The sequence below is a fragment of the Leucoraja erinacea genome, chromosome 11, assembly GCF_028641065.1.
Source record: "Leucoraja erinacea ecotype New England chromosome 11, Leri_hhj_1, whole genome shotgun sequence".
Classification (NCBI taxonomy): Eukaryota; Metazoa; Chordata; class Chondrichthyes; order Rajiformes; family Rajidae; genus Leucoraja; species Leucoraja erinaceus.
In genome coordinates, this window is record NC_073387.1 from 8,679,420 (window position 1) to 8,693,221 (window position 13,802).

The 13,802-nt window shown below is 43.8% G+C and overlaps 1 protein-coding gene across 1 annotated transcript in view; it reads right to left on the reverse strand.

Moving 5' to 3' along the window:
* Window positions 1-13,802, reverse strand: part of LOC129701443 (regulator of G-protein signaling 14-like) — a 78,976-nt gene that overhangs the window by 31,708 nt on the left and 33,466 nt on the right. Inside the window, exon 2 of the mRNA XM_055642620.1 lies at window positions 4,361-4,530. Coding sequence (XP_055498595.1) covers window positions 4,361-4,530 — 170 coding nt within the window. The remainder of the gene's footprint in view (window positions 1-4,360; window positions 4,531-13,802) is intronic.

Consider the following 13,802-nt stretch of genomic DNA (forward strand, 5'->3'; position numbering starts at 1 on the left):
TAACTGTTTGTCAGGTTGGAGGCCGGTGATTAGTGGGGTGCCTCAGGGATCTGTGTTGGGTCCACTGTTGTTTGTCATATACATCAATGATCAGGATGATGGTGTGGTAAATTGATTTAGTAAGATGATACTAAGATGTTGTGGATAATGAAGTAGATTTTCAAAGTCTACAGAGACATTTAGGCCATTTGGAAGAGTGGGCTGAAATATGGCAGATGGAGTTTAATGCTGATAAGTGCAAGGTGCTACATCTTGGCAGGACAAATCAAAATAGGATGTACATGGTAAATGGTAGGGAATTGAGGAATGCAGTTGAACAGAGGGATCTGGGAATAACCGTGCATAGTTCCCTGAAGATGGAATCTCATGTAGATAGGGTGGTAAAGAAAGTTTTTGGTGTGCTGGCTTTAATAAATCAGAGCATTGAGTATAGAAGTTGGGATGTAATGTTAAAATTGTACAAGGCATTGGTGAGGCCAATTCTGGAGTATGGTGTACAATTTTGGTCGCCAAATTATAGGAAAGATGTGAACAAAATAGAGTACAGAGGAGATTTACTAGAATGTTGCCTGGGTTTCAGCACCTAAGTTACAGAGAAAGGTTGAACAAGTTAGGTCTTTATTCTTTGGAGTGCAGAAGGTTAAGGGGGACTTGATAGAGGTCTTTAAAATTATGAGAGGGATAGACAGAGTTGACGTGGATAAGCTTTTTCCATTGAGAGCAGGGAAGATTCAAACAAGAGGACATGATTTGAGAATTAAGGGACAACAGTTTAGGGGTAACATGAGGGGGAACTTCTTTACTCAGAGAGTGGTAGCTGTGTGGAATGAGCTTCCAGTGGAAGTGGTGGAGGCAGGTTCGATTTTATCATTTAAAAATTAATTGGATAGGTATATGGGCGGGAAAGGAATGGAGGGTTATGGTCTGAGTGCAGGTAGATGGGACTAGGAGAGAGTAAGTGTTCGGCACGGGCTAGAAGGGTCGAGACGGCCTGGTTCCGTGCTGTAATTGTTATATGGTTTTCTGGTGAAAGCGCAAGGTCTTTTGACAATGAATACCAATTTCAATGTCATTGTCCTATCAGGGACACATGACAATAAACTCACTTGAACTTGAACTAATTTATTGGTCATGGTTCTAATTTGCAACAACCCCATTTGTGGAATTATAGCCTTTCTCAATATGAGCCTTCTACTGCAACTTCTTGAGTAATCTGCAACAACATCTTTGTACTTGCTCTCCTATATATTTTTCTAGATTTTACTTAATGGCTATATTTAAAATTCATGACCGCTGGTTCAGTTACCCACATGTGTGATCAACCTTATATTGAAAGTAAAATTTCACTCAGTGGGTGGAAGGTATATAGAATGAGCCAACTGAGGAGGTAATTTAGGCAGGTTTAATAACACCATCTTAAAGACATTTGGAGAGGTTACATAGATAGGAAATGTTTAGAGGGTAATGGATCAATTGCAGACAAATGGGACATGCTTAGATGATGCATCTTCGCCTGCATGGGTAGGTTGGGCCAAAGGGCCTAGTTTGCATGCTGTATGACTAAGAATCCTCTTAAAACATTGCTTGTCAAATGTCTACCTTATATCATCTGGCAAGGGCAGTGCACAAATGCTTACACAATTGCCTATCTGTCAAGCCGTCCCACATTCATATCCTTCTCCACAGAATTAAGCACAAAAGCTTGTGCTTTTTCTCGTGCATTCGAGGGATTGCTCTACTAAGATATTAAATTGCGGTTTTACAAACACTCTGAGAGATCTAAAGGAACCTACGACACTATTTTGATAAGCATCATAGGAGTTATATTTGTGCTCTGCCAATTGTCCCACATTCAACATTTTCAAACAGCAAGTTATTTGGCTACCTGTGGTGATGTTCAGGCACAAATTGGCTGGTGCGTTTACTATTACAGAGCCTGTACTTCAGCAGCACTTCCTTGGTATGAAGCACTTTGGGAACATAAGAACATAAGAAACAAGAGTAGGTGTAACCATTTGGTCCCCCGAGCCTGCTCCACCAGTCAACATTGCACAGAGGTGCAGTAATACAGCTAATGCCTTACAGCACCAGAGACCCGGGTTCGATCCTGACCATGGATGCTATCTGTACGGAATGTGTACCTTCTCCCCGTGACCTGCGTGGGTTTTTCCGAGATCTTCGGTTTCCTCCCACACTCCAAAGATGTACAGGTCTGTAGGTTAATTGGCTTGGTATAAATGTAAATTGTCCCTAGTATGTGTAGGATAGTGTTAGTGTGTGGGGATCGCTGGTCAGTGTGGGCTGGAGGGCCTGTTTCCACACTGTCTCTCTAAAAGTTAAAAAACTACAAGATTATGACTCATCTAATCTTGGCTTTAACTCCACTTTCCTGCCTGATCTACAGAACACACAATTCCCCTCTTGTTCAGATGTCTACCTACGTCAGTAAACTCAACTTTGACATTACATAACAATGACAAACCTCTCCAAGATAATTCCAAAGCTTCACAAGAAAACCTGAAAGAAATTGGCCGTCATGCTGGTTAATAGGATGTTCCCTTCTCCATCTCAACATTGGCATTACATTCAGGACTGAGAAGAGAAGCAATTTCTTCACCCTGATGTCAGAGATTATTTGGAATTCTCTATGTGTGGCGGCTCAGTGAAGGAGCATATCCAAGACTGAGATTGGAGGTTCTAAGAGTCGAGTAACAGGGCATTAAAGTCATCATCGCAGAGAGGTAGAACATAGAAATGTTCAGCCCATCCAGTTCTCACTGACCATCAACTGCCCCAACTTCATCAAGCCCACGTTTTCATCCCCCCCCACATTTTGTCAGCTCCCTCCAGATTCTATAATTTACCTACACACAATAAACAGTTTACAGCAGCCTCTAAACTTCCCAACCCACTCATTTTTGGGACGTGGGAGTTAACCAGAACACCTAGAGGAAATCAAGCAAGTGATGCAAAGCCACAACTGAATGGGAAGTGGATGTGAAGAGCCAGCTGGTTTCCTGCGTCTAGTTCTTATGCGTTTATATTTAGTTTTAGTTTGAGAGATACAGTGTGGAAGCAGGCCGTTCAGCCCACCGAGTCAACACCGACCAGCGATCCGCTTACACTAACACTATCCTACACATATTAGGGAAATTTACATTTATACCAAGCCAATTAATCTACAAACCTGTACATCTTTGGAGTGTGGGAGGATACTGAAGATCTCAGAGAAAACCCACGCGTTCACGGGGAGAACGTATAAACAGACAGCACCCGTAGTTGTGATTGAACTTGGATCTCTGGCGCTTTAACACTGTAAGCAGCAACTTTACCACGGTGCCATTCTTCTGTCACGGGATTGTTTTAAGTTCCTCGCTCGCTTTTTCTCTAAAATGTCCATTAATTTTTCATGTCACGTTTTTGTGAAGTCAGATAGAAAATAACTGTTTAACCTCATCGTCTTCTTCCTCATAAAAATGAATTAACTAACCTCAGCTTTTAAGAGACCAACACTTACTTTCATTATTCAATTTTGTAAAGAACCATCCCATTTAGTCTTTTATTACTCGTAAAGCCTCTTATAGTTGGGATAATATTTCAAGGCACTCAAAACCAAGGGAGGTTCATGGAACAGGCAACGAGGCAGTCAGTTACCATTAGGTGAGACTGTAGTTCTTGCTGGGACTATCATAGTGACCACTATGTTTAGCACTCAGATTAGCTTCAAGAATGACTCATAATAATGCAAAAATACTCCAGAATATTTCTTACCCCATGTAGATAGTTAGTTGGATATATAATCTAGAGGAAGCAAATTCTATCTGCGCAATTTGAAAATGTGAATTCAATGTTTAGTTTCTAGATTACCTAGTGATGAATAAATGGGATTAGTAAGAGTATTGCTGTTGACAACTCAAGCCTGACATACTTATAAAGTTCTGATCAGTTTCCCATCAAAATTAACTACATTCATCTGTCCTTCAAACTGGCCTAGCAAGCCATGTCTCTGTATTCAAACTAAAGCCCATGGTTCAATAAGAAGTCACAAATTCACACATCACAAGTGTTTGAAATCTGGTCAATCATGACCAAGCTGGCCAGCAATGCCTTAAAAATTCAACAGGCACAATGGTCACCCAAATTAAAAAAAACCCCAAGCCCTCTAAAATCCAGAATAATGTACAGTTGTGCAACATCTCTAATAGAGAAAACAGACCCAGGACAATTCAAGGAACTATAATGCAAAGGAGAAAATGAGGCAAAGAAAGATTGGTTAGGAGGTGGTGTAACTATAAGCATGGTTAAAGATGTAGTAATAATAGGCTTGGGTGGTTATTGATGAAGGGCGGTGAGTACTTACTGTGAAGTACTTCACACCAACTGGGTCTTGTAGAAGCCGTTCGAAGGAGACTGCCCAGCTGGCCACTGATCTCTCGGAGTAGCCCGTGCTACCCTGGAAATTAGGCAGGCTCACGTTGCTGTTTAAACTCTGGTCACTTCCCCTTCCATTGATGTCAGCAACATTCAGCTCTGTGCAAAAAAAAAAGTGTTATTGGCTTTAGATTTATAATCTCAAAGTTGAACAAAAAAACAAAAAACATCTGAAGGCATGAATTATGATTTGCTGAAAGTTTAAGATCATGCATCTAGCAGATCCAGGAGCATAAGATTAGGAGTGAAATCTTGAATCCCATTGACTATTCCACCATGCTTTAGATTACAATGATTTGTACCTGATCTTCTCTTACCTGCCATTGTTTGATTTGGTTAAGAAAGGACAAGTGCTGGTTTACATCGAAGATAGACACAAAATGCTGGAGTAACTCAGCATCTGGAGAGAAGGCATGGGTGACGTTTTGGTTTGAAACCCTTCAGGGGAGAGGGTGACATAGAGATATGGAAAGATAAGATATGAAAACTAGAGATCAAAGGGGAAGAGACAAAGGAAAATGTAGACTGGATCATTGTTGGCTGAGAGGAAGGTGACAATGAGGCATACCATCTATAGGATTTAATCAGGACAATTATACTAGTTGGAGAACAAGGGTGGGGGAGGGATGGAGAGAGAAGGAAAGCAAGGGTTATGTGAAATTAGAGAAGTCAATATTCATACCACAGGGTTGTAAGCTCCCCAAGCAAAATATGAGGTGCTGTTCCTCCAATTTGCTTCTCTCCGGAGATGCTGCCTGTCCCGACTTCACTTACTTCAACATTTAGTATCTATTGTTGCTTCATTTGCCTTGATCCCTGTATATTGATTTATATTAATAACAATAATTTGTGTCTATCTTTGGTTTTAACCAGCATCTGCAGTTCCTTCCTACACATTACATTACAGGTAGTTCTGCTTTGATATGTGTCTCCATAATGCAAATTGGATATAGCGCGATTGTTTAATTGGAGAACACAAGCTGTATTACGTGAGCTAAAATGGATATAATGCAATTCCAATCGGAAACTGGAGACCCACTTATCAGTTACTTTGGGAATTGACATGAAGAAAAAAATGTCTTGATAAAAAACAGTCCCTATAACTTCCCCGCAGTCACCCATCACCATTGCCTCGTTAGAATTGTCTCGTACAATGGCGGCGCCTTGCGGCAGCGACCCTTACAGTCCGTCTGTCTTTTTTTAATTTTTTTCCCATTGAATGTATAGTTTGTTGTGGTTTATATGTTGTTTTTAACTGTGTATATGTTGGGGAGCAGGGGGGGGGGGGGGCTGGGGGAAACTTTTAAATCTCTTCCCTGCACGGGGTGACCTGACCTTTTCCCTGCCGGGTCTCCGTTGTCGTTGGGGCCTAGCACCGTGGAACGGCCTCCAACCGGAACAACCTGGGGGCTCCAGTCGCGGAGCCTGCGGACTTACCATCGTGGAGCTGGCCGAGTTCGGAGCGTGGAGAGCTGTGGTGGGCGCGGCTGCGACCCGACTACCCGACTCTGGAGCTTGGAGGCTCCAGCCGCAGGTCCGATGGACGGTGACATCGGGAGCTCGCGGGTCCCTGGTGGGAGATCGCTTTTCGGAGCTCCCTCAATGGCAACTTCTCCTGCCCTAATTGCGGCGTTGAAAATGACCCGGAGCGGGGCCTGACATCGCCTGGCGCGGCATTAACGGCCGCGGGACTAGCCATCGCCCGCCAGGGGCTCCCACATTAAGATGCGGGGCAGGGCCTTACATCGCCCTGGCGCGGCCTTAACGGCCACGGGACTTGCCATCGCCCGCTAGGGGTTTTAACATCGGGAGAGGATGGAAAGCAGGGGAGATACAAGACTTTGCCTTCCATCACAGTGAGGAGGAGATTCACTGTGATGGATGTTTGTGTGAATTGAGATGGTCGTGTGTCTTGTAAAATTGTTTTTTCTTGTTGTATGGCTGGAAACAAAATTTTGTTTGAACTTCATTTGAGGTTCAAATGGCAATAAACGTTATTGTATTGTATTATATTGTATTGTATTGTAGAACACAGCTGCCACTTTAACTGCTGGTGAACAATGAACTGAACAAACAATTGCCTCGATCAAAAGCTGTGCTGTGATACTCTAGTCAATGCAACAGGCAGTCTTCAGTATTTTTCACTTGCAATAACAAAGATAAACTGTAGCCATTAAGAAAACCTTTATTTTTGAAAATCTTGCAGGAAAAATAACTTTATTATCGTGTCTGAAAATTCTCTTGCCCTTTAACCCCCTTTTCCCAGTTGGCACAATTGTTTTTGTAGCCCTATTTTCTATAATGCAAGATAATTGCTCAGGAAACATTAGCGCAAAACTACTGGTACAATAAGATAATTTTACAAATCCTTGGTACACAATCATCTTATTTAAAGACCAAAATAAGAAATTTAAAGCCTCCAGGCATTCATCACACCATGCAGACACAAAATGCTGGAGTAATTCAGTGGGTGAGGCAGCATCTCTGGAGAGAAGGAATGGGCGACGTTTCGGGTCGAGACCCTACTTCAGGCTCAATGGGCGACATTTCAGGTCGTGACCCTTCTTCAGACACATCATCACAGCATGGTGCTTTATTCCAAGTGGCAACAGTATGGGGACATACAGGTGCAGAGAGTGGACCCCGTGTCTTACAGTTCCAATGACCTTGGTTCATTTCTAATCACAGCAGCTATGGAGTTTACTGCTTCTCCCTGTGGCCATGTGGGATTTACCCAGAACAATCTAGGGTGTGTGATCCTTGATTATGTTCCCAAGGTAGAATATTAAAATAAGGATGAAATTCTGAGGCTTTATTAGCACTGGCCAGACAGCATTTGGAGTATTGTGAGCCGTTTTAGGCCCTGACTGAATGCGGAGAGGATGTTTCCACTAGTGGAAGAGTATAGGAACAGAAAGTATGGCCTCAGAATAAAAGAATGCTGCTTTAGAAAGGAAATGAGAGAATTGATTTTGTCGAAGGTGGTGAATCTGTGGAATTCATTGCCACAGGGGCCAAGTCATTGGATATTTTTAAGGGTTCTTGATTAGTAATGGTGTCAAAGGTTATGGGGAGAAGGCAGGAAATGGAGTTGAGAGGGAAAGATAGATCCACCATGATTGAATGGCAGAGTAGACTTGATGGGCCGAATGGCCTATTTCTGCACCTATGACCTTATGAACTTATTAAGGTAGACTGAATTGTAGATGGATTTGATGGTGGGAGGTTGGGTCTGCACGGTGTACTGTCCCACATGCACAACTTTCTCATTTCTTGTGCGCTTTTTTGGCTAAAGCAGTTGTCAAACTGAACTGTGACACATCCCAAAAGAATGCTTTCTATGGTGCATCTGTAGAAATTGGTAAGAGTGAATGGAGATATATTAAATTATCTTAGTCTTTTGAGGAAGTAAAGTGTTTGTGTGGTTCCTTGGCCATAGCATCACTGTGGTTGCACCAGACAAATTGTTGACAAAGTTCACGCCTAGGATCTTAAATATCTGGGCAATCGCTACTCTGGCACCACTGATGCACTGAGCCAGCCCACTATCTTAAGTGGATGACCAACTCCTTCATTTTACAGTGTAGGAAGGAACTGCAGATGCTGGTTTATACCGAAGATAGGTGCAAAAAGATGGAATAACTCAGTGGGACAGGCAGTATCTCTGGAGAGAAGCAATGGGTGATATTTCAGGTGAGACCATTCTTTAGATTGGTGACGTTTCGAGTCGAGACCCTTCTTTAGAACAGTCTGAAGAACATCATTGAATGGAAGCCATGGTGACCCCACATGACTGTAGGTGTCTGTTTGTAAGCATAATCCAAAATCAGCTCGCTATACTAACGCTTTACCCCACTGCTATAAAAGCACTAAATGTAGCCGCCAAGGAACGCAGGGGCGATTCATACTAAGGGACTGTGGTACACTGTGAAATCGACAGAAGGATGGAGGGTTGGGTGTTTATGCGTGCTATTTTCGTGATATTTATTTTAGTTGTTTATCTTTTAATATTTTATCTTGTATATATCGTTAGCTTTTAGAAATGTTTGAATGGTGCACTGACTGGCTGACATTTTAAAATTTTGTTGTACATGGTTCATGTTACAATGACAATAAAGAAACTATTCACTAATGAGGGGAAGTGCAATGGATTTTCTCGCCACCTACATTAAGGTAGTTACGTCAGATGCATAATGATGTATTGATGGGTAGCAAAGGGCTGGCCTTTCCAGCAACACTCCTGTCAGCAGTTCAGTTGAATGTCATTCTAATCACATTTGGCATGGTACTCCCCCACACTCATTTCAGTGGCTAATGGACCTTGTTCCAACGCACAACACTTGTAATCTGGGGGTGATTAACACAAAATACCCTGAGTGACTGATTTTTGCGTGGAGGAGAACATTTCAGTCAGAGCACAATGAGGTCAGTCAGGGTAGGAGGTGAAATATCACACATGCTCTGCTGCAGATTGAACATTACAGAAGGAATTATGTTCTAGCCATGAGACAGAGGGTCATGGTATTCACCGCATTGTCAGAAAATGTGTTAACCCACGTTCCCTCTCAAAAACGAATGGAGAGTTCTCCCTGATCTCCTTTATCCATCTGGCAACATGACTAAAATTAGCTATTGCATTAATAATCCAGAAGGATGGATCCAGAGACAGGAGGTTAAATCCCACCACAGCAATTGGGGAATTAAAATTAAACAAAATCTCAAATAAAGTCAGCACATCAACAGGGACAATGAAACTAATATCATAACAGACCCATGTATATCAATAAAGTCCTTAGAGTCATAGAGTCATCAAGTGATACAGCATGGAAACTGGCCCTTCAGCCCAACTTGCCCACACCGGCCAACATGTCCCAGCTACACTAGTCTCCCCTGCCTGCATTTGGTCCATATCCCTCCAAACCTGTCCTATCCATGTACCTGTCGAACTGTTTCTTAAATGTTGGGATAGTCCTAGCCTCAACTACCTCCTCTGGCAGCTTATTGCATACACCCACCACCTTTGTTTGAAAAAGTTTCCCCGAAGAAGTGACTGCTTCATGGAATTAAATCTGTCACCGTCGTCCTGTCGGTTTATTTGACTCCAAAAGTATAGCAATGTGGTTGACACATAACTATCTCTAACATGGCTATTCATCTATGCAAGGCACAGCCAACTAGAGATAGGGCTTTCAAGCAAAAGATAGATTGATTACTAGAATCTTGCTGTATACAAATTGCTTTCCTACATCACAAGAGATATCACCGATCTTCAAAAATACTTTGGTATATGTACAAGTTGTGAAAGGCGTTCTATAATATTTGGGTAATTTGACATTGATATTCAATGACATATCTTATTCCCCATATCCAAGCCCTCTCAAGCGAATGTGTCCAAATCGCAAACAGAAAATTGGCACTTTCCATGACTTGAATTATTCCTTGCTGTTATTATCTGTCGCTATTACGCATGGTGCACAGGATAAAAATGATACTGGCTACTTCAGGTTTCTCTTCATATTTGTGGTCCTTAATGATCTTATCGTTTCCCTGTATTTGCCACTCCAACTAAGTAGACTTGCTGAAAGTTCTACTTTGACGTTTCACTTCTTGAAAGCACTGCGACACATCAGAACAGGAACCATTCTGAATAGCACAGCACAGTAGCAGTGGGGAAGAAATCAAAGCTTTCATTACATCAACACATTGTGACATTCAATATACCAAGAGGATCGACAAAAATAAGAAAGACCCAGACATTGTGGGCCGAAAGGACTGTTCCCGTGCTGTACTGTTCCACACTTGGATTAATATATAGGAAGGAACAGCAGATGCTGGTTTAATCCGAAGATAGACATTAAAAGCTGGAGGAACTCAGCAGGTTAGACAGCATCGCTGGAGAAAAGGAAAAGGTGATGTATCAGGTCAAGACAGAAGATTTCCCTCCTGTGATAAATAAAGTTCTATCGCATCGTATCGTTTCGTAAAAAAGGTCTCAACCCGAAAAGTCACCTATTCCTTTTCTCCAGATATGCTGTCTGACCCACTGAGTTACTCCTGCTTTTTGTATCTATCTTAGATTAATATATAATTCTGTTGAAGGGAATTCACAGGACCCATTTCAGAAGGCACATCTGACATAATGACACAAAAGTTCATAATTTAGCATGAGATTCCAAGTGCTAAATATTGGGAATTATCAGGATTAACAAATAAATATGCAAATCCCTAATTGCTGACTAAAGTTTACTCCAGCACTGGACTCCTTCGGAAAAACTAAAGCTTACATTCTTTACTTGCACAGGGATGACCCAGTGACTAGCTACACTCACAGCTCCAGTCACTGGAGTTTAGTCCTCATCTCACAAGTGTAGATCACCAAAAACACTGCAGATGCTGGAATTCTGAAATAGAAATTGAAAATTTCCGGGAATGCTTTGCAGGTCAGACTGCATCTGCATCGGTCGAAGACTCTTCATATGAACTGGGAATTTAACTCAGACAAGTGTGAGGTGTGGGGGGGGGGGGGGGGGGGGGGGGGGTTGTGGGGGGGGGGGGGGGGGTGGGGTGTGGGGGAGGGGGGGGGCAGGGGGTTGTGGGGGGGGGGGCAGGTTGTGGGGGCAGGGGGTGTTGGCGGGGGTGTGTCTGGGATGCGGGCTGTGTGTGTGGGGGGGGGGGGTGGGAGTGAGGGGGGGGTGTGTGTGTGCGAAGAGCCATGGGGGAAGAGGGGCATCACGGGGGGGAGAGGGGGAAGAGCCAGCGAGGGGGACCAGAGGGTTAGTGGCTGGAATTGGCCGTGCGATGGGGACTCACAGCGGGCGCTGGTTGCTTGTCGTTTTCCTCCGCCGGGATCAGAGTTTCCGCTTTGCGACATCGGCGACATCTCCGACTCTGGGCTGGGCTGGGTCTCCCACGCTGGGCTGGGTAGGGTCTCTGATGCTGGGCTGCTTGGGGCTGGGCTGCTGCTTGGGGCTGGGCTGCTGCTTGTGGCTGGGCTGCTGCTTGTGGCTGGCTGCTGCTAGTGGCTTGGGCTGCTGCTAGTGGCTGGGCTGCTGCTAGTGGCTGGACTGCTGCTAGGACGGGCTGGACTGCTGCTCGGGGCAGGGCGGGGCTGCTTGGTATGGGGTGGGGCTGCTTGGGGCTGGGCTGCTGCTTGGGGCTGCTGCGCTTGGGGCTGGGCTGCTTCGGGTCCCTCCGAAAGTCTGGTTGGAAACATCTGCCGGCCATCTTCAGCTCCAGTAAAGACGCGATGGCGCAGTAAGGGGCGGACCGCCCCGGGGAGTGACAGGGGAAGAGACTAATCTGTGCGGCGCTGATTGGCAAGAGAAGAGATCGATCTGGGGATGCGCATTTTTTAAGATATTTAAACCTCGCTAACTTTTACGACATTCAACTGATCGGAACGAAACTCGGTGCACTTGCAGCACAGGAGAACGGTGAGTAAACTGGCAAAAAATTGTAGCGCTATCATGAACCATTTATGTGCAAATAGAAAGACTGCCAAACCGGAAGATAACAAGATCAGAATTTTAGTTATGTACAGATAGATTGATCTACTGTAAATAGGGTATTGGGCTAGAGACAGTTTTCCAGGTGGATCGGGATACTGAAGATGGATGAAAGAGTCCACAGTTTGGTGTGAATGATCCTGGCCAAAGAAATGACTACAGAGGCGTTGGAAAGAGAATTCATCGTCATGTTACACTTGGAATGAATTATGATGGGAATGCAGGTCGAATGACGTGGAGACCTCAGCAGAGGATTGAACGCTGGAGATCGGTGGGGGGCTGGGGGAGTCAGGGTGATCAGGGATGTTGAAAACACAGCAGGGTTTGGGACTGGGGAGAGAGATGGGGTCTGAGGAAAGTGAAGGCAAAGATCCAGAGGGATATTGGAATCCAAGTGCTGTCGAAATTTACGATCTTTACGATCTTCGCTGTGTGAAAGGAACAGGCAGCATGTGATGCAGAATAGAGTGCATTGGTGTTACAGATAGAGGTAGAGATTACACAAACACATGGTATTAAGTGCGGATCTGTTGATGTGAAGAGAACTGTGCCTCGACAATTGGATACTTTGCACAAACACCTCCGATTTTGTGATGCTGCCCGTGGGGAGTTTGCATGTTCTCCCTGTAACCACATGTGCCTTAGTTTACTTCCATATCCCAGGAGGATAAATGGCCACTGTAAGTTGACCTAGTGTGTAGGTGCGTGTTGGAAGCTCGAGGGAGTTGCGGTGAATGTGAGGAGAATAAAATGGGATTAGTCTCAGATTAGTATAGATGTTTGCTTGACCATTGATGTAGGGCCTGCTCCTGTGCTCTAGGGCTCTGTGACACGTTCTTTATTATTGTTAATGAATGGAAAGTGTGATTGAATATGGGGTATTTAGCTGATGTTCCTTTCCCTTTGTTCTCTCCGTCCACATTCAAACACATCTTTGCCAGTTCACAGGTAGCATCATTGACCTGATTCATTAACAATTTTCTCTCTCCACATTCACTGACTAACCTGCTGAATGTCAAAGCATCACAAAGTATTTATGATTTTCAGCATCTGATTTTTTTTTTTGGTTTCCTGCCAGCTACAGAATTTTAACGAATGACTCAGAAAATACAAGGATTTGTTGCTCATTCGCCACTAGAACAGGAGTACAGTTCCCATCTGTTGATCTTTAAACCTCCCCTCCATCCCCTGATACAGACGTATCCTTAACACTTTTCATGAACTCTGTGTCAATCCTTTTATATGTGCGGTCGATTGTACAGCCTTATAAATCTTTGCACATGAATCATGACTTCCGGCACTGTGCGGTGTTTGCACGTTCCCACTGTGACAGTATGGGGTTTACTCCAGGTGTTCCGGTTTCATCCCACATACCGAAGGGTATGTTGGTAGGTTAATTTTGCCTATGCTACATTGTCTCAGGAGTGTAGTTGCGGTCGAATATGGCGTATATAGCTGATGGGAATGTGGAAAGAATTAAAAATTAGATTATAATAAGATTAGTGTTAATGGGTGGTTGACATTCAACAGGAACTAGGTGGCCAGACAGCCTGATGCCATGCTGCATTGATCTATATATTTAGGACTGTGGCAAGTTAACAGTTAATTGCTGGATAAGATGCAGCCTGGATTAGATGCAGATCAGGATTGTAGTTTACAGCTTGTGCACTGTTTGCATAATGCTTCTCGTCTGAGAAATGTTCCTGGAAATTATATATTGTGCAAACAGTGAGACCCCTACTGTCACTTGAAATGTCGTAGATAGACTATTGGCATGCTTCTTCTACTTCTTCTTGCGTTTGAGGCAGCAGGAGTCTGCAGCAGGTTGATGTCATCCGGTTCGACATCCGTAGGCATGCCAAAGCT